Source organism: Protopterus annectens, chromosome 6.part0 (assembly GCF_019279795.1).
Source record: "Protopterus annectens isolate FY-2018-M chromosome 6.part0, PAN1.0, whole genome shotgun sequence".
Classification (NCBI taxonomy): domain Eukaryota; kingdom Metazoa; phylum Chordata; order Ceratodontiformes; family Protopteridae; genus Protopterus; species Protopterus annectens.
This window is the reverse complement of record NC_056737.1, coordinates 1,130,712,226-1,130,733,480: the sequence shown is the minus strand read 5'-3', so window position 1 is coordinate 1,130,733,480 and position 21,255 is coordinate 1,130,712,226. Positions and strand designations below refer to the sequence as shown.

The 21,255-nt window shown below is 42.0% G+C and overlaps 1 protein-coding gene across 1 annotated transcript in view; it reads right to left on the bottom strand.

Moving 5' to 3' along the window:
* The window catches only part of BAZ2B (bromodomain adjacent to zinc finger domain 2B), a 3,835,724-nt gene that overhangs the window by 2,498,328 nt on the left and 1,316,141 nt on the right, over positions 1–21,255 (bottom strand). The window contains exon 8 of the mRNA XM_044074749.1: positions 9,703–9,896. Within this exon, the coding sequence (XP_043930684.1) occupies positions 9,703–9,896 (194 nt within the window). The remainder of the gene's footprint in view (positions 1–9,702; positions 9,897–21,255) is intronic.

Genomic DNA, 21,255 nt, shown 5'->3' with positions numbered 1-21,255 from the left:
AGACCACCTTAGGCATGAAGGTAGGATTAGTCCTCAAAGATACCCTGTCTTGATGAAAAATAATATAAGGTTCCACACCCATAAGAGCTTGTAACTCTGAAACTCTCCTGGCAGAGGTTAGGGCTAACAAGATAGCTGTCTTCCAGGATAAAAACTTGATGTCAGAAGAGGCAGCAGGCTCAAAAGGAGGCAAGGTTAGTTTTTCCAAAACATAGTTGAGATCCCAAGCAGGAATGGGAGGAGATCTAGGAGGTCTTAAGTTCTTAGCTCCTCTGAGAAATTGTCTCATGAGCTGGTGGGAAAAGATGGGAGGGTCTGTATTATAATGAGCAGAAATAGCAGAGGCATGTATCTTAATGGAAGAGAAAGAGAGACCCTTATGTAAGAGATCTGTCAAGTAAAGTAAAATTAAATTAATGTTAGGAAGAAGAGGATCAGAATCCTGAGCCTGCATCCAGGAACAAAATCTTTTCCATTTACCTGCATAAGATTTTCTAGTGCTAGGACGTCTGGCTTCTAAAATGACATCCATAACCTGCTTGGGTAGGGAAGAAGAAATCAAAGGCCCTGGATTAACCAGGCCGCCAGGCTGAGAGTTCTGACATGAGAGTGTAGAACCCGACCCTGATGTTGGGACAGAAGGTTCGGAGACTGAGGTAAAACCCAAGGGGGCTCCAGGCATAGGTTTTTTGGAGTTGGATACCAAAACTGCCGAGGCCAATTTGGAGCCAGCAAGATTATCATCTTGGGCTTGTCCTGTTTTATCTTCAATAAGACCCGTGGAAGAAGAGGAAGAGGCAGAAAGGCATATCCCGAGAGGTTCCTCCAACTGAATGTCAGGGCATCCACTTTCCAAGCTTCTCTGTGGAAAGTCCTGGTGCAAAACTTCTGTAGTTGATGACTGAGATGGGATGCAAAGAGGTCTATGGGAGGACATCCCCAGACTGCTGTTATCATCCTGAATATTTTGGTGTCCAGCATCCATTCGTGTGGATCCGAAAGGTTTCTGCTCAGACTGTCTGCCAGGAAGTTTTGTTTCCCTGGTAGAAACTGAGCTTGAAGATCCAGATTGCAAGCTAGAGCTGTGTTCCATAGATCCATGGCTAGTCTGCAAAGGGGGTAGGAATGAGATCCCCCTTGCTTGTTTATGTACCACAAAACTGTGGTGTTGTCTGTCCACAGCAGTAGTTGTCCTGGTTGTAAAAGATTCCTGAAGGCCAATAGAGCTTTCTGAACGGCTAACATTTCCTTTAAATTGATATGCAGGTGCTTCTGATCTTTTGTCCAAAGGCCCTGCAGATGGGCTCCCCAAGCATAATCTGAGGCGTCCGTGGTTAGAATCTGAGTGGCAGGAGGCAGACGGAAGGGTTTTCCTTTGTTTAGGACACATGCCCTGGACCACCAAAGAAATTCCTTTTGAAGGCAAGGAAGGACGGAGATCAGAATGTCTAAACTGTGGCAATGCTGAGACCATACACTTTTTAGGTACCACTGTATTTCCCTCATGTGTAGTCTTGCATATGGTATGAGAAGGATGCAGGAGGCCATGTAACCCAAAGCCTGCAGGAATTTCCTTGCAGATAGTTGAGTTAAAGTTGCCAAGGTTTTGAAAGTTGAAGCCAGCTGTAATTGTTTTTCGGATGTCAGAAATGCCATCTGGGTTGTGGTGTTTAGAAGAGCACCCAGAAAAGTTATCTGTTGTGATGGTGTCAAATTTGACTTTTTTATGTTTACAGAGAATCCCAGGAACTTGAGGAGGTTCTGTACAAATTCTAGATGCTGGAGTAAGACATCCTTGCTGTCTGCCTGAATTAGACAATCATCCAGATAAGGGTAAATTTGAATTCCCTTGAGTCTGCAGTAAGCTACTACTGGAGCCAGGCATTTGGTGAAGATCCTGGGCGCAGTAGACAATCCAAAGGGCAGCGCAGAGAATTGAAAGTGCCTCGATCCGGCCTTGAACCTGAGGTATTTTCTGCGATCATGCCTGATGGGAATGTGTAAATATGCCTCCTTTAAATCCAAAGTTACCATCCATGCATCTTTGGACAGCATTAGAAGTAGCTGCTGTAGAGTAAGCATCTTGAATTTTGGAATCTCTAGAAAGGTGTTCAAGACCGACAGATCCAGAATGGGTCTCCATGAGTTTTGCTTCCTTGGGACTAGAAAGAGCCTTGAGTAAAAACCTTTTCCCATCTCTGAAAGTGGAACCAATTCTATGGCATTCATAGCCAAAAGAGCTTCCACCTGGTTTAAGGCCTCCGTCCATTGATGTTTTGGAAGGTCTGGCCATCCGCTTGGCCTTGGCAAGGTATGAAAATGGAATTTGTAATCTCTTAAAACCACATCCACAACCCACTTGTCTTGCATTATTTGAGTCCAATTTTGATAAAAAAGAGAGAGTTTTCCTCCGATAGGGACTTCCAGGCAAGAAGTTCCTGTAGCCCAACAGAGGGAGTTATTGAGTTTGTTTCCTTTGAGTTTGTGACCTGTCCTCTCCTCCCCTAGGGGTGGAAGCAGTCCACTGTCTTGGTCTATAAGAAGCTTGAGTTTGAGGCCTTCCTCTGGAGTGTCTATATCTACCCCTCTGAGGCCTGTCTGAAGTGGGAAAGGACCAATTTTTTGAAGGCCAATTCCTGCTAAATCGAGGTGGCTGTACTTGTAAGAAATCTTTAACTGTTTGCATGGATTTCGCCTTAACCTCCATCTTTTTAATCACCTCTTCAGCTTTTGATCCAAACAAAACATTATGCTGAACAGGAGCATCCAACAATTTAGCCCTTACTTGTTCAGGCAAATTTTGTTCCCTTAGCCATGCATGCCTTCTAATGACTGTGCCAGAGGCCGCAGCCCTACAAGAAGCCTCCAAGGCATCAAATCCACAGTGTAAACCATGCTTCCCAACTTGTTCAGTGGCATGCAATAAGTCATGTAATTCCTTATCATCTGCACAGGCAGAAATGGAAGAAAGCTTCTGTTTTAAAACAGACAAAAGAAATTGCTGGTATTTCAGTATATGAAACTGACAGTTTAAAGCCCTAATGGACAAAGTAGCAGAAGTGTATACCTTTTTGCCCCATCTTTCTAAGGATCGAGAATCCTTTTCAGTAGGAATGGGATTTTTGTCAGAAGCGGCCTTAACTCCCTTAGGACCCTGAGAAATGGTTTCAGGGTCAGCAGAAGGGTTCTTGTATAAAAACTGTTGGGAATCAGGAACCCTGTAATATCTATCAGGCTTAACAGGAGCAGGAGGAAAAGAGTCTGAGGTTAAGTTAGCCTCCGAAAAGGCATCATCCACAATATCCAAAACAGGAGGAATAGCCAGGGGCCTATGTTGGGGAAGAAGAAGAAAATCCCTCAGTCTTTTCTTAGATTCCGAATACTCCTGTCCTTCCCAGTGGAAATGTTCCCTCATTTCATGCAAAGTTTCCCCAAAAGAGAAATCCTCAGGGGGAGAAGCTGAAGGAATAGATTCCTCAGCATCAGAATCCTCATAAGGAGAGAAAGAATATTCCTGGTCAGAAGAAGAAACTGAGGAAACAGAAGCCTGATCAGAGGAATCATAATAAACATCCTGCCTTGGCCTTTTATCTGGAGGGGGATGCGAACCCCTAATCATAGTAAGTAAATCTTCCGCCATCTTGAGTAACTGTTTCTGTGACTTGGGAGCCGGTTCAGAGGAGGCCTGTGTTGCAGTCTTTGATTTAGAAGGAGTCTTTGCCTTTGTCTTTGGCTTTGCCTTTATTAGAAGCTGAGTAGGCCTGAAAACCCCTTCGGAAGCCGGAACCTGCACAGCGGCTCCGGACCCATCCGAAGGAGCATTGTCCGAAGGTCCTACAATAGAAATATTTAAAGGCCTGGTTGGCTCCTCATGAGAGTCTGTTTCGGCCATCGGTTCTGAAATGGCCGACGACAGGGGCTGCAAAAGCGCCTCACTGATGACGGCCGAACCTGAAGCTGGCTCCGCTTGTGCGCTATCATCAGATTTGGACCTCGGAGGCCTGTCTTTATCCTTGCGACGCTTGTGAACTCCGGTAGCCGGAACCGTATCAGATGACATTTTGTGGTTAAAGCGCCTACCGAAGTAATGAAAAGCAAAATCGTACCTTCGCTTAATTGTACGTTGATTGAATCTAGCACAAAACTGACAACTAGCTACATCGTGGTCAGGGCCTAAGCAAGGAATACAGTAAGAATGAAAATCCTTATGAGGTATTTGCTTCCCACATGAAATACAATTATTAACTTTTTCTGGCATCGGAGTGGAGCAAGAAAAAAGTTTCCCCAACGGGGTACTTAGCTTTGAGTGGAGAAGAAAATCTTCGGACTGAAGCTTATCAGGAAAAATAGTCAGGAGTCAGCCGACCAGCACTTGCGAACTGCTATCACCGCACGGCAAGAAAGACTGGAGAAGATGGCGTCAGCTGTCAGCTTTGTACTCCTGGCGCTCTGACATCAGGGAGCATGGTTGAACAGCCGACGCCGGACCCAGACTTTGGGATTCTGGCCGACCGAGGGCTGCCTGCCGGCAGGAGAGAACCTACAGTCATGACTGCAACAGTGAAACACGATGAACATCTAGGGGGTGGCCTAAGATGCCCTGCAAGACTGCAGAGGCAAACCCTGCCCTGGATTTGGAGAAGAGAGGCAGGTGGTAATGCTTGGTAAAAGTGTGAACAGATGCCCAGGTAGCAGCCTCCACCTGAGGAAAGCTGCAGAGGTGGAGGCTGCTCTGGTGGAGTGTGTCCTAACCCCCTTGAGGGGAGGCTTTCCATGCTGTTTGTAGCAGAAATTAATGCAGTGTGCTACCCGTTTGGAGATGGCTTTGCCTTCGGCCCCTGTAGCAAAGCTAACTAGCAATTGATCAGACTTTCTGAAGGATTTAGTCCTGTCTAAATAGAATTTGTGCACATCTAGAGAGTGAAGAATCCTTTCCCCCTTGTTCTGGGGATTAGGAAAAAAAGGTGGGCAAATGAATGGATTGGTTGAGAGCCACACTGGACACCACCTTGGGCATGAAGGATGGGTTAGTTCTGAGGGATACCTGTTTGCATGAAGGGTTCCACAGCCATGAGTGCTTGCAGCTAAGACACTCTCCTGGCTGAAGTGATGGCCAGAAGGAATGCTGTCTTCCAGGACAGAAATTTTAGCTATACAGAAGAAGCTGGTTTGAAAATGGGCAGGGTGAGCTTTTCCAATACAAAGTTAAGGTCCCAACCTGGTGTTGGTGCCCTTCTGGGTGGCCTCAAGTTGCTGGCCCCTCTCAGTAACTGTTTGATCAGAGAGTGTGAGAAAAGGGGCTGCTCAGTGGGAAAATGAGCAGAAATAGCAGAAGCATGAATTTTTATAGAAAAGAAAGAGGCCACTGTGTAGTAAGTCAGCTATGTAATCTAGGATGACAGGGAGGGAGGGAGGGCTGGGCCGTATTGGCTCCCTTAGCCTGGATCCAGGTGCAGAACCTTTTCCATTAATCAGCATAAGACATTCTGGTGCTAGGATGTCTGGCCTCAAGGATAACATCCAGAACATGTTTGCTGAGGTTGGTAGATTGGTTCAGGGTTACGGAATAATCCAGGCTGCCCAACTGAGTGTCTGCAATTGGGGATGCAAGAACTCCCCTTCCCTCTGTGTCAGGAGGTTTAGAATCTGAGGAATATGCCATGGGGGTAGCAAGGACAGACTGTGCAGCAAGGGGTACAAGTGGTGGCGGGCCAGTCTGGAGCTATAAGAATGGTCTTTGGTTTTTCTTCCCTTATCTTGAGCAGTACCCTGGGGATGAGAGGTAGGGGAGGAAAAGCATGGACTGATAGATCCACTTTCCAAGCCATACAGTGATGCTCCCTGGTGCAGAATTTGCTAGGCTGATGGTTGGTGTGGGAGGCAAAGAGGTCGACCTTCGGGGTTCCCCATTTCTGAGTTATTAGGGTGAAGGTACTTCTGTTGAGTTGCCACTCGTGTGGGTCCAGAAGATTTCTGCCTAATTGGTCTGCCAGAGAGTTGAGTGAGCCTGGTAGGAATTGTGTTAATAGGTGTAGTTGCATGGCAGAGGCTGTGTGCCAAAGGCTCATGGCCAGCCTGCATAGAGGATATGAGTGAGTCCCTCCCTGCTTGTTTATGTACCATGATCATGAGAGCTCCTGGAGAGAGAAGGGACTTGAAAGCTATCAAGGTGTGTTGCATAGCCATCACCTCTTTTTGACTGATGTGCAGAGGGACTTGCTGTGAGCTCCATTGGCCCTGTATGCACCTGCCATCCAGGTGTGCATCCCAAGCATAGTCCAATGCATCTGTGGTGAGGGTCTGGGCAGCAGGGGGTGGGGAGAAAGGCATTCCCTTGTTGTAGGAGCATGCTAATGCCCACCAAAGAAAATCTTTTTTGAGGTAAGGAATTATAAGTAAAAGAGTTTCCAGGTCTTGAGAGTGCTGGCACCAAATGCTCTTTAGGTACCACTGAAGTTTTCTCATATGCAGTCCGGCATATGGAATGAGTAGTATGCAAGATGCCATGAACCCCAGAGCTTGCAGGATCTTCCTTGCAGTTAGCAGGGGCCTGGTGGCTAGTTGAGAGAAGTAGTTGGCTGTTAGGAAAATTTGTTTCTCTGGAGTAAGGTATGCCATCTGGGAAGCTGCGTCCAGACTTGCTCCCAGGAAGATTATCCTTTGGGTTGGCACCTGTTTGGATTTCGTTTTGGTGATTGTATAGCCTAGGGAGGTTAGAAGGGTCTTTACAAAGGCCAGGTGCTTGAGCAGCTTCTCCTGGCTGTCTGCCTGAATAAGGCAAGTCGTCTAATAATGGGTAAATCTGAATATTTCTCTGTCTGCAAAAGGCAATGGCCGGAGCCAGACATTTTGTGAAAACTCTGGGAGCAGTAGATAAGCCAAAGAGAAGCGCAGAGAACTGCAAGTGTTGAGAACCTGCCCTGAAGCGAAGATATTTCCTGCATGATTCCCTGATAGGAATGTGGAGGTAGGCCTCTTTCAGATCTTGGGTGGTTAGCCAAGCGTCCATGGACAGCATGGGTATATAGCAGCTGCTGGAGGGTGAGCATTTTGAATTTTGGTATCACCAAGAAGGTGTTGAGAATGGATGGATCGAGGATGGGGTGCCAAGTGCCTCTTTTCGGGGCACCAGAAAAAGTCTGGAGTGGGAAACCTTGGCCTATCTGTTCTGCAGGAACGTGCTCTACTGCCCTCATAGAGAGCAGGGAAAGGATTTGCTTTTGAGCCTCTGCCCACTGATTTGGTGGTAGATCTGGGAACCCTGTTGGTGTTGGAAGGGTGTGGAAGGAAAATTTGTATCCCTGAAACACAATGTTCAGAACTCAGTGGGGTCCTTGGTAATGGTGGCCCAGGTTGGTAATGGTGGCTCAGGTGCTTGAGTGAAAGGATAGTTTTCTCCCTAGGGGTAAGTGAAGGTGGGCAGAGGGAGGGGGTGGAGGAGATGAGTCATTGTGAGTTTTTACCATAAGTGGGTGGCTTAGAACTCCCTGGTTTTGAAGTGGAGGTAGTCAACTGCTTAGATCTCTGCATTCCCTGGGGCTTCTGTCTGGGTGGTCTGCTTCCATGGGGTCTAGGCTGGGTCGTTTACTGGGAGCAGAAAAGGACCAGTGTTTGGAGGGACAATGCCTGCTGAACCTAGGGGGTTGGACCTGCAAGAAATCCTTAAATGTTTGCACAGATTTTGCTTTTTCTTCCATCTTTTTTAAGACCTCTTCTGCCTTAGTGCCAGATAAGTGATCTTTGTGCAAGGGGGCATCCAACAATTTAGATGTGACATGATCTGGCAGGGGCTGTTGCTTAAGCCATGCATGCCTTCTAATGACCGATCCAGTGACTGCTGCCCTGCAAGAAGCTTCTAAGGCATCAAAACCACAGTGCAAGGTGTGTTTAGTTACTTGACTTGCAGAATGCATTAACTCTTGTAATTCTTTAGATTCTGCCCAAGCAGGAAAATAAGACATTTTTTGTTTAAGGAGTTCCAAGGTATGTTGCTGAAATTTCAGCATATGGAACTGACAATTTAGTGCCCTGATAGCAAGAGTAACTGAGGTGCATACTTTCTTACCCTATCTGTCCAAAGCTCGGGAATCCCTGTCTGAGGGGGTGGGATTCTTAGTAGAGGTTGCTTTCATTCTTTTTGGCCCTTTAGAAATAACCTCAGGGTCAGCTGTAGGATTTTTAAAAAGATATTTGTGGGAGTCGGGGACTCTATAGTACCTGCCCGCTTTTCTGGGAGCAGGAGGAAGGGCGTCAGGAGTTAAGCTGGATTTGAGGAAAACATTCTCCAAAACATCTAGGACTGGGGGGGGGGGGGGCAAAGGTCTGCGTTGTGGTAGATCCAGGAATTCCCTGAGTCTCTTTTTAGACTGAGGGTAGTCCTGACTCTCCCATTGGAAATGCTCCCTTAAGGTATGCAGGGTTTCTCCAAAGGAAAAATCCTCTGGGGAGAGGCTGAAGGAATGGAATCCTCATAAGTTGAGAGGGGTTGCAAGTCTTCATATTCAGATGCATCAGATTCATCTGACTCTTGTTCAGACAGAACTACAGGGGACAGATTTCTTTTTCTTTTGGAGGGGTTAGCTTGGCTTCCCTTGATCAGCATGATAAGGTCTTCTGCCATTTTAAGCATTTGAGACTGAGGCAAGGTAGCAGGTGCCTGAGAGTGGGTCGTCAGTTTCTTGGGTGTGGTTCATACCCTGGGCCTAAGAAACTCAGTAGTTTTTGAAAGAACGGTAGTCGCGAAAGAAGACGTCACATTTTGTCGAGATTCGGTAGTGCAAAGGACTTCCTTGGAAGCCGGTGCCTGCTCAGCGGCTCTGGACCTATCCAAGGTTGAGACGACCGCAAGATTCTTAGTTGAAGAGTTTTGCGACATACCAGACTCTGAAAGTGTCTCGGTAGCGGCCTGGGAAAATATCTGGCTACAATAAGGACCCAACGACGGATAGTTCTGGCGTTGAACAAAGTACAGAAGCGACAATGAGTGACATCGTGGTCTGGGCCTAAACAAGTGACGCAGTAAGAGTGGAAGTCTCGGTGTGGTATCTGTTTTCCACAGGCGAGACAATTAACTTTTTCAGACATCGGTTAGTGCAAGAAAAAAGGATCCCCAACGGGGTACTTAGCTTTAGAAGACTTCAACTTCAATTCGGTAGACGAAACTCAGGTAGCGGCCGACCGGCACTTGTGTGAACTGCTTCTGCTTCGGGCTCCATGGCAAGAAAGAATGATGTAATGGCGTCAGCTGCCTTAGTTTATACTACTGATGACCTGACGTCAGTCCTCAAGCGACAGCAACTGATGTAGAAATACTAAGTCTGTGGTATTCGGGCCTGCTGAGGGCTACTCTAGCAGGGATACCCAAATATGATGACTGCAACAGTGAAACATGAAGAACATCATTAGAAAACTGACCGCCATGAGTCAAGTATTTGTTTTTAGCCCAAGGACATCAAACATTATCACTAGTCAGCCACTCACACATAACGAAAGCACTTTCACACAACATATGTTAGGTTTTATATACACTAGAAAAACAACAGATCGTACAAAATGTCAAGTCATTACAAATACCACAATGACCTACCAAGAATGCCTTGGTGCTAGACACAATTTTTTCAACAAGTGATCTGTTTTAAATGAAACCTTTAAGAAATGCAATTAAAATGATTACATGGTCAGCAGTCAGAATTAAATACATACCTTGTTTTTAATCTTATTAGCTTCAGAGGTTAACATTTGTTTTTTGTTCTGCTCTTGGCTACATTTATGAAGCCTTACTCCAGAATTTATCAGTTTAGTTTGCCCTGAAGAAATGGATGTAGTAGTGGATGTTGCAGATGTTTGTGCAGAGGATACTGCTGTAATGCCACTTCCATTTACAGCTCCATTCATACCTTTAAGGAAATATAAAGCAGACAGCTTGATAATTATAAAATAAACAAATACATTGTAGAACAAAAATCCAGTCAATAATATTCTCACACTGTTCATTGCTAAAGCATGCAACCTACCAATAATATACAAAATTCTAAAGTTCACTACAATACATGTTAATTCCTGCCATGTGTTTAAAACCTGGCTGAGTAAATGTGTACTGCACAACTCTAGCCTCTGCTTCATGCAAGACACTGAATAAAACTCAATCGGAAGCAGAAAAGGACTACTTGACAAATTTAGTTAGCTCTTTTCCACTCCTAATAAGTTGCAGATCCTATTTAACCAACAGCCTGCTTACTTTACCCCACCCAGTACCAGTTACATACCACCTTTGCATTAATGTCCGTCCCACGCCTTTGTGAATTATGTTGCCATTGTCATTATCCTACTGATGAAATATTACTTCACATCTTCCCCGAGTCATCTAACTTATAACTTCTGATTATATCCTACTGTTCTCATCCATCTTTGTTTGAAAGATGGTACTACACAAGACTTTTTGGATACTTTTGAGGTGCTTAAACATTCATATGACAACTTCCGTTCTTTCTTCAAGACTATACATATGAAGCTCCCATACAGTCTCTTTACATGGCTCCTGGCTTAGTGGGCAGTGTTCTTCTGCCCGGCCTGCATCTTTAAAAATGAGGTGTCTCTCTCTAATGGGATACAATACTCTGGATGGGAATGATTAGTTTTTTTTCTACAGATATCGTCTATTTCTGTACATCCCAGTACTCCAACCAGTCTGCCTTGCTACTCCTTCACATTTTTATCTTGCTGTTATCACATGTAACCGACTTTAAGTAATTTTACACTAAACTTAAGCTGCCATGTCTTGCACTTTCACCCAATCTTGTTAAATATATTTCACAGATTCACAAGACTTGAGACAGGGTCAGAACACAGACCAAAGTCACCTGGCCCTTGATCAAAGGCCATCTTCTGCCTCCATAAGGGCAAAACAAGTAAGGCTTGGAGAAAGTTACAGACCATCATCCAAAAGACAAGATTTGGCTTAAAGTAAGCAAGGTTATTACTATTTTATAAGAAATGGAAGAATACTCCAGAAATGGGGCAAGTGTTGAGCAATATCTGTCCAGCAATCATGTCTCGCTTATTTGTTGATGGAGATTCAAGACTGTAGTTTGAGTAACTGTGGAGACACCTGTTTTGCGAATATGTACAAAATAAAGAGAAGGTGTACAAAATAGAGTGTGTCCAACATCACAGAATGCTGTACATTTGTTTATTGGGAAAGTCCGACTTTGAATGAGTCAATTTTCAACAGAGGCCCAGGGAGAAAAGCTCCAGACTTATATATGTATCTCTGCACACACATGTACTAAAATAATATTGCATTCAATAACTGATCTGATTAGGTCAGAGGAATGATAAATTATTTTGAGCTGGACAAGTTATCTTTAGTCAGTAACTTGGTTAGACATGACTTCCTGACCACTCCTGATATATAGTGGTCAAAGAAGGGACAGTGGTCTACAAAGGTGCTAAGATCTCCAATTACAGTATTAGTCTGAAGTGTGGTGTTGCCTACATCTTAAGCTTCCACTGAGAACAAAGCTGACAATGCTACACTTTATGTGGCAATAACCGGTGATCTGTATTACTTAGCCTTGATGTTGTACTACTGTAATGGATGCTGGCAGCACATCGACATCCAGCTAGAAATCACAACCATACATGCAAAACACGGGGTGGTACAACGGTAGCATTGTTACCTCACAGCAAGAGGTTCTCCCGTTCGATTCTTGGCAAGGCTTGGGAGTGCCTTCTGTGTGGAGTCTGCATGTCCTCCCCGAGGTTGGGTAGTGTTCGAAAGACATGCGTGGGTATATTGGCGTGCCTTAGTTGAAAGTTGGGCTTCAAAGCCGGCACCTCGGCGTTTCGTAAAAATCTTACTGCTAATCATTAGCGGACCGGAGTTCCGCTGTGGCGACCCCTTACCGGGAAAAAGCCGAAAGACAAACAACAACATGCCAAACAGAAGGAGTTGCAGTACTGAGCCCACTGCAAAAGTTTTATTACGCTTCTGTCAACTGACTTCTTCAGAAAACAAGCCAAATCATTCCAAACTCCTTTTATACACATACATCACTTTAATTCCATAACAATTAAACAATTAACATTAATTGCTTATAGTAAAAACCTCCTTGTATTAAAAAATACATACATCAATCACATTCCTCAACTAAAATGAATAATTTGTATAATTCTTTGTAAACTTTAATCTTTAAAGCTTTAATCCTTTTAGCTTTAAAAAACCCTTAATATTCTCACCACCTTTTAATTTATTTTAATGGGAGGTTATACTCCAGGTAATCATAATAATAATGAAGGTAGGGGTCCAGCTTTCAAGTTGGACATGTCAGTAGATTCTGAGGCTGTAAGACACATTCTTAAAAATAACTGGAAAATATTGCAAAGGAATCAGTATTTAAGGAACACATTATGTCAACAGCCTAATTTTGTACATTATAAAACAAAGTTTTAAAAGCAAATTAGAAAAGTCTGATACAGTAATTAGTCCATTACAGATAACTAACAAGATAGAAATGTATGCATGTGGTTCATACAACGTATGTAGGTATATATGTATGTAGGTTTATGTTACTAAATACATTGCAATTAATGGCTTGGATTTGATTTACTTGAATGGAAAGTATACCTATAAAACCAAAGGTTTAGTTTATGTTGCCTTATGTTCGGGATGTTTAAGTTATTATATTGGTATCACTACACAAAGTTTAGAAAAACGTATAAAGGAACATTTATATAGTACAAAAGTCATAGACAATAAAAATGCCTTATACAAACATTCAATAATTTGTTCCATTTTAAAAAGTTTTTATTTTCAGTAATTGAATGTGTTCTACAAGATTTATGGGGAGGCAATTTTAAAGATAGGTTAGTGACTACTGAAGCAAGATGGCAGATGAAGCTGCATTCTTATAAAGCCCCGGGGTTAAATGAAAATGTGAATATTAAGTGTTTTTTAAAGCAAAAAAAGATTAAAGTTTATAAAGAAAGGAATGTGACAAATGTTTGTATTTTTTATACAAGGAGGTTTTTAATATAGGCAATTAAGGTGATTTATGTGTATAAAAGGAGTTTAGAACAATTTGGTTTGTTTTCTGAAGAAGTCAGTTGATGAAAGCGTAATAAAACTTTTTTGACACTAAAGTGGTTTCATATATAATTTTATCCTAAGTTCTCTAGTGGCCATTGTGGATTTAATATACCTTCATAAAGTATTTCACACTAAACAACAAAGAAATTAAAAACATGGATAAATTCTTATTTACATTTATCACTGCGCTGTTCTCGATTAAGAACCACTTTATAACTGACACTACTGTTAAGTCCTAGTGAACAATACACATAAAACGTAATCTGCCATTTTAACTCCTTACATTCAAGCTCTCCCTCTGTCATCATCAAAATCTGTGGTGACATGATCGATGACACAAAAATAAATTTTTTTTGAATGACTTTCACTCAACTGAATGTTTAGCCAACATGTTATCTAGATTTCTAATTTTTATCACATACTGATGCTCAATTCTCATTCCAAATTCCCTGTTTTTTCCAATATAGAAACCTTTACAAGAAGAGCACTTGGCCAAATAAACCACATACTTGGAATTACATGTAAAAAATGGTACTGAATAAGTTTTATCAATCCTAATATGTATGAAATAAGGACTCTCTAAAATATGCCTACACATAAAACACTGGTGACATCTACATGTACCACTTCTTTCACATTTATACTTCTCCCTTCCTTTCTTGAACAAAGACTTAATATTGCAAGCTTTTTTTATTAATAAAATAGGGTTTGTCTCCTACTATTTTCTTGATTTCCCCACTAGTCTCCACATCTCTACACCCTATTATCAAAGCTTTTGAAGAGAGTTGTGAAAAAAGATATAAGGGCAGTTTTAGTCAAAAAAGTGACAAAAATTTTCCAATTTAACTACATTGGAGAGACAAACTTTAAAAGAACTTACTCTTAGTAGTAACATCAGAATTATGAAAGTGGATAAAGGGGGAGCTATGGTGGTGTTTAATAGGAATGATTACAGTAAAGTCAAACAGTGTTTGTTGGAAGACAATACATTTATACAAATACTAATAAGATTGCTATCAGTAAAGCATATAGATATGTGGATTCTTTATTATATGGCAACCTAATTGAGGAAGTGATACCTGAAAATATGTACACTTTTTTCAAAACAGCAAAACCTAAGATAGGGAAGCAATTAGGTGTACCTAATATACATAAAAATGAGGTTAATCCACTGTACAGACCTATAGCATCAGTACCAGCTTCTAAATTGGAAGCAGTCTCTAAATTTGTCATCAGGATGCTGCTTATGTTAGTACAAAATGTTCTCTCCTTTACTAAAGATTCTTTTGATTTCTTAAAAATAATTAAAGATGCAGAGGTTGAAAAGGATTTATTGATTACAATTGATGTGCATTTTTATATACATCTATTCCACATGAGGTTGGATTTCAGTGGACAGCATTTATGCTAAATGAAAGTAATGATCATCAGTTAGGAGAAGTCAAGTTTGTAATTGAATGTATTGATCAGGTTCTAACCAACATTTTTTTTCACTTGAAGGTAATTATCAGCAAAAAGGAAGCGTGGCAATGGGTACTCGGATGGCTCCCAATTCTCCTAATTCAGTTATGGCATTTTAGGGGGAAAAAACATTATGTACTCACTATACTGTTCCATCTGTGTTGTCTATTTTCATTCTACCTCAACTGTTCAGTTCAGATCCAACCCTTGGATCTGACTCAGCCACTTTTCCCATTGCGTGGAATACAGAGGGGGGCTGGAAGAAGGGAAGTTGAGGAAGAATGAAAATTAACAACACAGTTGAAACGTTGGTGAGAATATAACTTTTTTTATCTGACGTTGTCATTTTCATTAATTCCTCAACTGTTGAGACAGTCTCACCAGTTACCTATATCCTGGGAGGACTCTAAGAAAGGATATTCTTGAGCACCACTGAGCCAAAGGCTGTTCTTCACCTAGAGACCAGATCCAATTTGTAATGAACAATATAGGTATGAGGATTAGCCCAAGTTGCGGCTGCACTAATATCATCCAATGAAGATCTAGATAAAAACGTTGAAGAAGTTGCCATACACCTGGTGGTATGAGCTTTTGTTGGTTTTTGGTAAAGACAAACCAATTTTTCGTATACAAAGATAATACAATCAGTTATCCATTTAGCTAAAGTCAGTTTAGAAACTGGTCTGCCTAAGTTTGATTCCGAAAAAAGAAACAAATAATTGTTTTAATTTCCTCAAGTTTTTGGTTCTATGTAGATAAAAATTAGAAGTTATGTACTCACCATAACGTTCCATCTGAGTAGGTGTATTCATTTGTCTGCAACCTGTGGGTTATGGATCCGATATCGGATCCCAACCGGCATAGTTTTCCAGCTATGGATCCAAGCTCTCAGCTCCTCCCCTCACCCATAATGCCCTGCTCTACCCTCATGACCTCAGATCGAGTTTGCCAAAGCAACAATACCCTCAAAAGGGTAACAAGTAATATGCAGGAAACTGAAAGGCCAGGGGATAGAGGCGGGATGGTTGCAGACAAATGAATACACCTACTCAGATGGAACGTTATGGTGAGTACATAACTTCTAAATCTGAAGTAGGATATTCATTTGTCTGCAACCTGTGGGACAGAGTCCCCAGCTACCTGAATCTTGCGGCCATCATGGAAGGATATTCCGGAGCACCGGAGCCAAAGGATGCTCTACCCCTAGATGCAAGATCCAACTTATAGTGAGAAATAAATGTATGAGATGAAGCCCACGTAGCTGCTGCACAAATATCATCTAGAGGAATCCTAGCCTTGAAGGCTGCTGAGGTAGATACCGACCGGTTGAATGGGCATGAACACCCTCCGGTGCGGGCCTTCCTGACGCTTGATAAGCCAATAAAATGCACTGTGAAATCCAGCGGACAGAGAAACTTTGGAAATTGGCTTGCCCAAATTGAATTTTGCAAAGGAAATAAACAGCTGGTCGGATTGCCTATGACCAGCTGTCCTGTTGAGATAAAATCTTAGTTGCCTGTGAACATCTAGTGAGTGTAGCCTATATTCACCTTTGTTTTCATACTTAGGAAGAAAACAGGGAGGTTAATGGATTGATTGATGTTTGCTTCAGAAGCGATTTTAGGAAGGAAGGACGGGTTGGTCCTGAGGGAGACACGGTCCGGATAAAAACCAAGTAAGGAGGTTTAGCTGATAAAGCTTGAAGTTCAGAAACTCTCTTGGCTGATGTAATGGCTACCAAAGGCTGTCTTGTAAGACAAGAATTTGAGGTCCACTGTAGCCTTGGGCTCGAAGGGGCGGTCAAGGCCTGTAGGACCAAAGAAAGGTCCCAAGGAGGAACTGCTTGCTTTATAGGGGCCTGAGAAGGAAAGTACCCTTAAGAAAAGTTTTGCACAATTTGGCTGACATAAGAGGATTAGACTCTTGACCAATGTGATAGTGAGAAATTGCCGCCAGTTGAACTTTGACTGTGGAACTGCTGGCACCATCATTAAAGAGAGGTTAGAAAATCAAGCACTACGGGAGAGGAACTGTGAAGGGATCTAGGCCTTGCCGCTCCGCCCACACAGAGAAACGTTTCCATTTGCTTCGGTAAACCTTTCTAGTGGATGGTTTATGAGCCGCCACCAAAATAGCCTTTACCGGTGAAGAAATACCGGGAGTCCTTATCAAGAGTGGAACTGGAGCAGCCAAGCGGTCAGCTTCAGGCTGTCCAGGTTCGGTGGAGGAATGCAGGATGGATGGGATATCAGATCCGGAATGGGATCTAGAATCCAAGGAGGATTCACCGAGTGAGACCTTAGGAGGGAACCAGATCTGTCGAGGCCAGAATGCAGCAATGAGAATCATTCTGCAACCCACCCGAGAGGCTTTCTGAAGAACTTGCAGCATCAGAGGCAAGGGTGGATAGGCATACAGAAGACCGGGTGGCCAAGCATGCACCAGAGCGTCTCTTGGGGTACCTCCGGGAGGAGGTATTAGAGCGAAAAAACTGTCGCACTTGGTGTTTGAGGGAGAAGCAAAAAGATCGCATGAAGGGTTCCCCACCGTGCGAATATGCGTTCGCCATTTGACAATTGAGAGACCACTCGTAAGGGGTCAGAATGGTGCGACTGAGCTTGTCCGCTAGGATGTTGGACCGACCGGAATGTGCGTTGCTATGAGAAAGCGATTGGTGGAGATTGCCCATTCCCAAACTCTCATGGCCTCTCGACAAAGAGGGTAAGACCTTGTTCCCCTTGCTTGTTGATGTACCAGACAACAGACATATTGTCCGATTGAATCGCAATTGTTCCCAAGGGAAGAAAGTCCTGAAGTGCTAGCAACGCTAAGAGCACTGCTCTCATCTCTAGAACATTGATATGCAGTAAGGTCTCTGAATCGCTCCACGTGCCTTGGACTGTCCGCCCGCAGTGCCCCCACCCGAGGCGGGAGGCGTCCGTGGTCACCGTGGCGAGAGGGGAGAAGCACAAAATGGGCGACCCTGGAGATCCGGGGTGGAGCCACCACAAGAGGGACCGCTTGCAAGCCTTGCTGATCGCTATGGGATGATGCATGGGAGAGCAAGGTATGACCACTGTACTAAGAGCGTCCACTGTAGAATGCATATTGAGCCTGGCAAGAGGAAGAAGTGCTATAGCGCCATGGACCCTAGAGCCCTCAGGACCAACTCCGCTGGAACAGAACATGAATGGAGAATGGCCCGCACCTGGAGCTGCAGATTTAGAACTCTGTCCGCAGTGAGGAAGGCTCGTAAACTCCTTGTGTCTAGTCTGGCCCCTATGAAATCTAAGAGCTGAGTGGGTGCCAGGTTGGACTTGTTTGTATTTATTGTGATGCCCAGAAATGGAGCAAGATGGAGAAAGGAGTCTCGCCACAGAGAAGTAGATGCCTTGTTGGGGCGGTAAGGAGCCAGTCGTCCAGGTAGGGAAAGACCTGCACCCCTGAAGCCTCAGGTGGGCCGCTACCACTGCTAGTACTTTGGTAAACACCCTGGGGGCTGTGGTGAGACCAAAGGGAAGGACCCGAACTGGTAGTGACTGGCTCCCAGCCGAAGCGGAGAAACCTCCTGGAGCGCCTGTCCATTAGGATGTGGTAGTACGCCCTGAGATCTATCGAGCACATCCAGTGGCCTTCTCCCAGAAGGGGAGAATAGGATTGTAGAGTGACCATTCGGAATTTTTCTTTGGGGACTGCCAGATTCAAGAGAGAGGTCTAGGATTGGTCTTAGTTCCCCGTCTTTTTGGCACTAAAAAGAACCTGGAGTAGAACCCTGATCCGATCTGGTCTGGGGAACGGGCTGGATGGCTCTTTTCTCTAGCAGATGGCCAATTTCTGCCAAAGCGGCTCTTTCCCCTGGGGTAAAACCTCCTTGTATTAAAAATACATACATCAATCACATTCCTCAACTAAAATGAATAATTTGTATAATTCTTTGTAAACTTTAATCTTTAAAGCTTTACCAATCCTTTTAGCTTTAAAAACCCTTAAATATTCTCTCACCACCTTTTAATTTATTTTTAATGGGAGGTTATGCTCCAGGTAATCATAATAATAATGAAGGTAGGGGTCCAGCTTTCAAGTTGGACATGTCAGTAATTCTGAGGCTGTAAGACACATTCTTAAAAATAACTGGAAAATATTGCAAAGGAATCAGTATTTAAGGAACACATTATGTCAACAGCCTAATTTTGTACATTATACCAAAACAAAGTTTTAAAAGCAAATTAGAAAAGTCTGATACAGTAATTAGTCCATTACAGATAACTAACAAGATAGAAATGTATGCATGTGGTTCATACAACGTATGTAGGTATATATGTATGTAGGTTTATGTTACTAAATACATTGCAATTAATGGCTTGGATTTGATTTACTTGAATGGAAAGTATACCTATAAAACCAAAGGTTTAGTTTATGTTGCCTTATGTTCGGGATGTTTAAGTTATTATATTGGTATCACTACACAAAGTTTAGAAAAACGTATAAAGGAACATTTATATAGTACAAAAGTCATAGACAATAAAAATGCCTTATACAAACATTCAATAATTTGTTCCATTTTAAAAGTTTTTATTTTCAGTAATTGAATGTGTTCTACAAGATTTATGGGGAGGCAATTTTAAAGATAGGTTAGTGACTACTGAAGCAAGATGGCAGATGAAGCTGCATTCTTATAAAGCCCCGGGGTTAAATGAAAATGTGAATATTAAGTGTTTTTTAAAGCAAAAAAAGATTAAAGTTTATAAAGAAAGGAATGTGACAAATGTTTGTATTTTTATACAAGGAGGTTTTTAATATAGGCAATTAAGGTGATTTATGTGTATAAAGGAGTTTAGAACAATTTGGTTTGTTTTCTGGAAGAAGTCAGTTGATGAAAAGCGTAATAAAACTTTTTTGACACTAAAGTGGTTTCATATATAATTTTATCCTAAGTTCTCTAGTGGCCATTGTGGATTTAATATACCTTCATAAAGTATTTCACACTAAACAACAAAGAAATTAAAAACATGGATAAATTCTTATTTACATTTATCACTGCGCTGTTCTCGATTAAGAACCACTTTATAACTGACACTACTGTTAAGTCCTAGTGAACAATACACATAAAACGTAATCTGCCATTTTAACTCCTTACATTCAAGTCTCCCTCTGTCATCATCAAAATCTGTGGTGACATGATCGATGACACAAAATAAATTTTTTTTGAATGACTTTCACTCAACTGAATGTTTAGCCAACATGTTATCTAGATTTCTAATTTTTATCACATACTGATGCTCAATTCTCATTCCAAATTCCCTGTTTTTTCCAATATAGAAACCTTTACAAGAAGAGCACTTGGCCAAATAAACCACATACTTGGAATTACATGTAAAAAATGGTACTGAATAAGTTTTATCAATCCTAATATGTATGAAATAAGGACTCTCTAAAATATGCCTACACATAAAACACTGGTGACATCTACATGTACCACTTCTTTCACATTTATACTTCTCCCTTCCTTTCTTGAACAAAGACTTAATATTGCAAGCTTTTTTTATTAATAAAATAGGGTTTGTCTCCTACTATTTTCTTGATTTCCCCACTAGTCTCCACATCTCTACACCCTATTATCAAAGCTTTTGAAGAGAGTTGTGAAAAAAGATATAAGGGCAGTTTTAGTCAAAAAAGTGACAAAAATTTTCCAATTTAACTACATTGGAGAGACAAACTTTAAAAGAACTTACTCTTAGTAGTAACATCAGAATTATGAAAGTGGATAAAGGGGGAGCTATGGTGGTGTTTAATAGGAATGATTACAGTAAAGTCAAACAGTGTTTGTTGGAAGACAATACATTTATACAAATACTAATAAGATTGCTATCAGTAAAGCATATAGATATGTGGATTCTTTATTATATGGCAACCTAATTGAGGAAGTGATACCTGAAAATATGTACACTTTTTTCAAAACAGCAAAACCTAAGATAGGGAAGCAATTAGGTGTACCTAATATACATAAAAATGAGGTTAATCCACTGTACAGACCTATAGCATCAGTACCAGCTTCTAAATTGGAAGCAGTCTCTAAATTTGTCATCAGGATGCTGCTTATGTTAGTACAAAATGTTCTCTCCTTTACTAAAGATTCTTTTGATTTCTTAAAAATAATTAAAGATGCAGAGGTTGAAAAGGATTTATTGATTACAATTGATGTGCATTTTTATATACATCTATTCCACATGAGGTTGGATTTTAGTGGACAGCATTTATGCTAAATGAAAGTAGTGATCATCAGTTAGAGAAGTCAAGTTTGTAATTGAATGTATTGACTCAGGTTCTAACCAACATTTTTTTCACTTGAAGGTAATTATCAGCAAAAAGGAAGCGTAGCAATGGGTACTCGGATGGCTCCCAATTCTCCTAATTCAGTTATGGCATTTTAGGGGGAAAAAACATTATGTACTCACTATACTGTTCCATCTGTGTTGTCTATTTTCATTCTACCTCAACTGTTCAGTTCAGATCCAACCCTTGGATCTGACTCAGCCACTTTTCCCATTGCGTGGAATACAGAGGGGGGCTGGAAGAAGGGAAGTTGAGGAAGAATGAAAATTAACAACACAGTTGAAACGCTGGTGAGAATATAACTTTTTTTATCTGACGTTGTCATTTTCATTAATTCCTCAACTGTTGAGACAGTCTCACCAGTTACCTATATC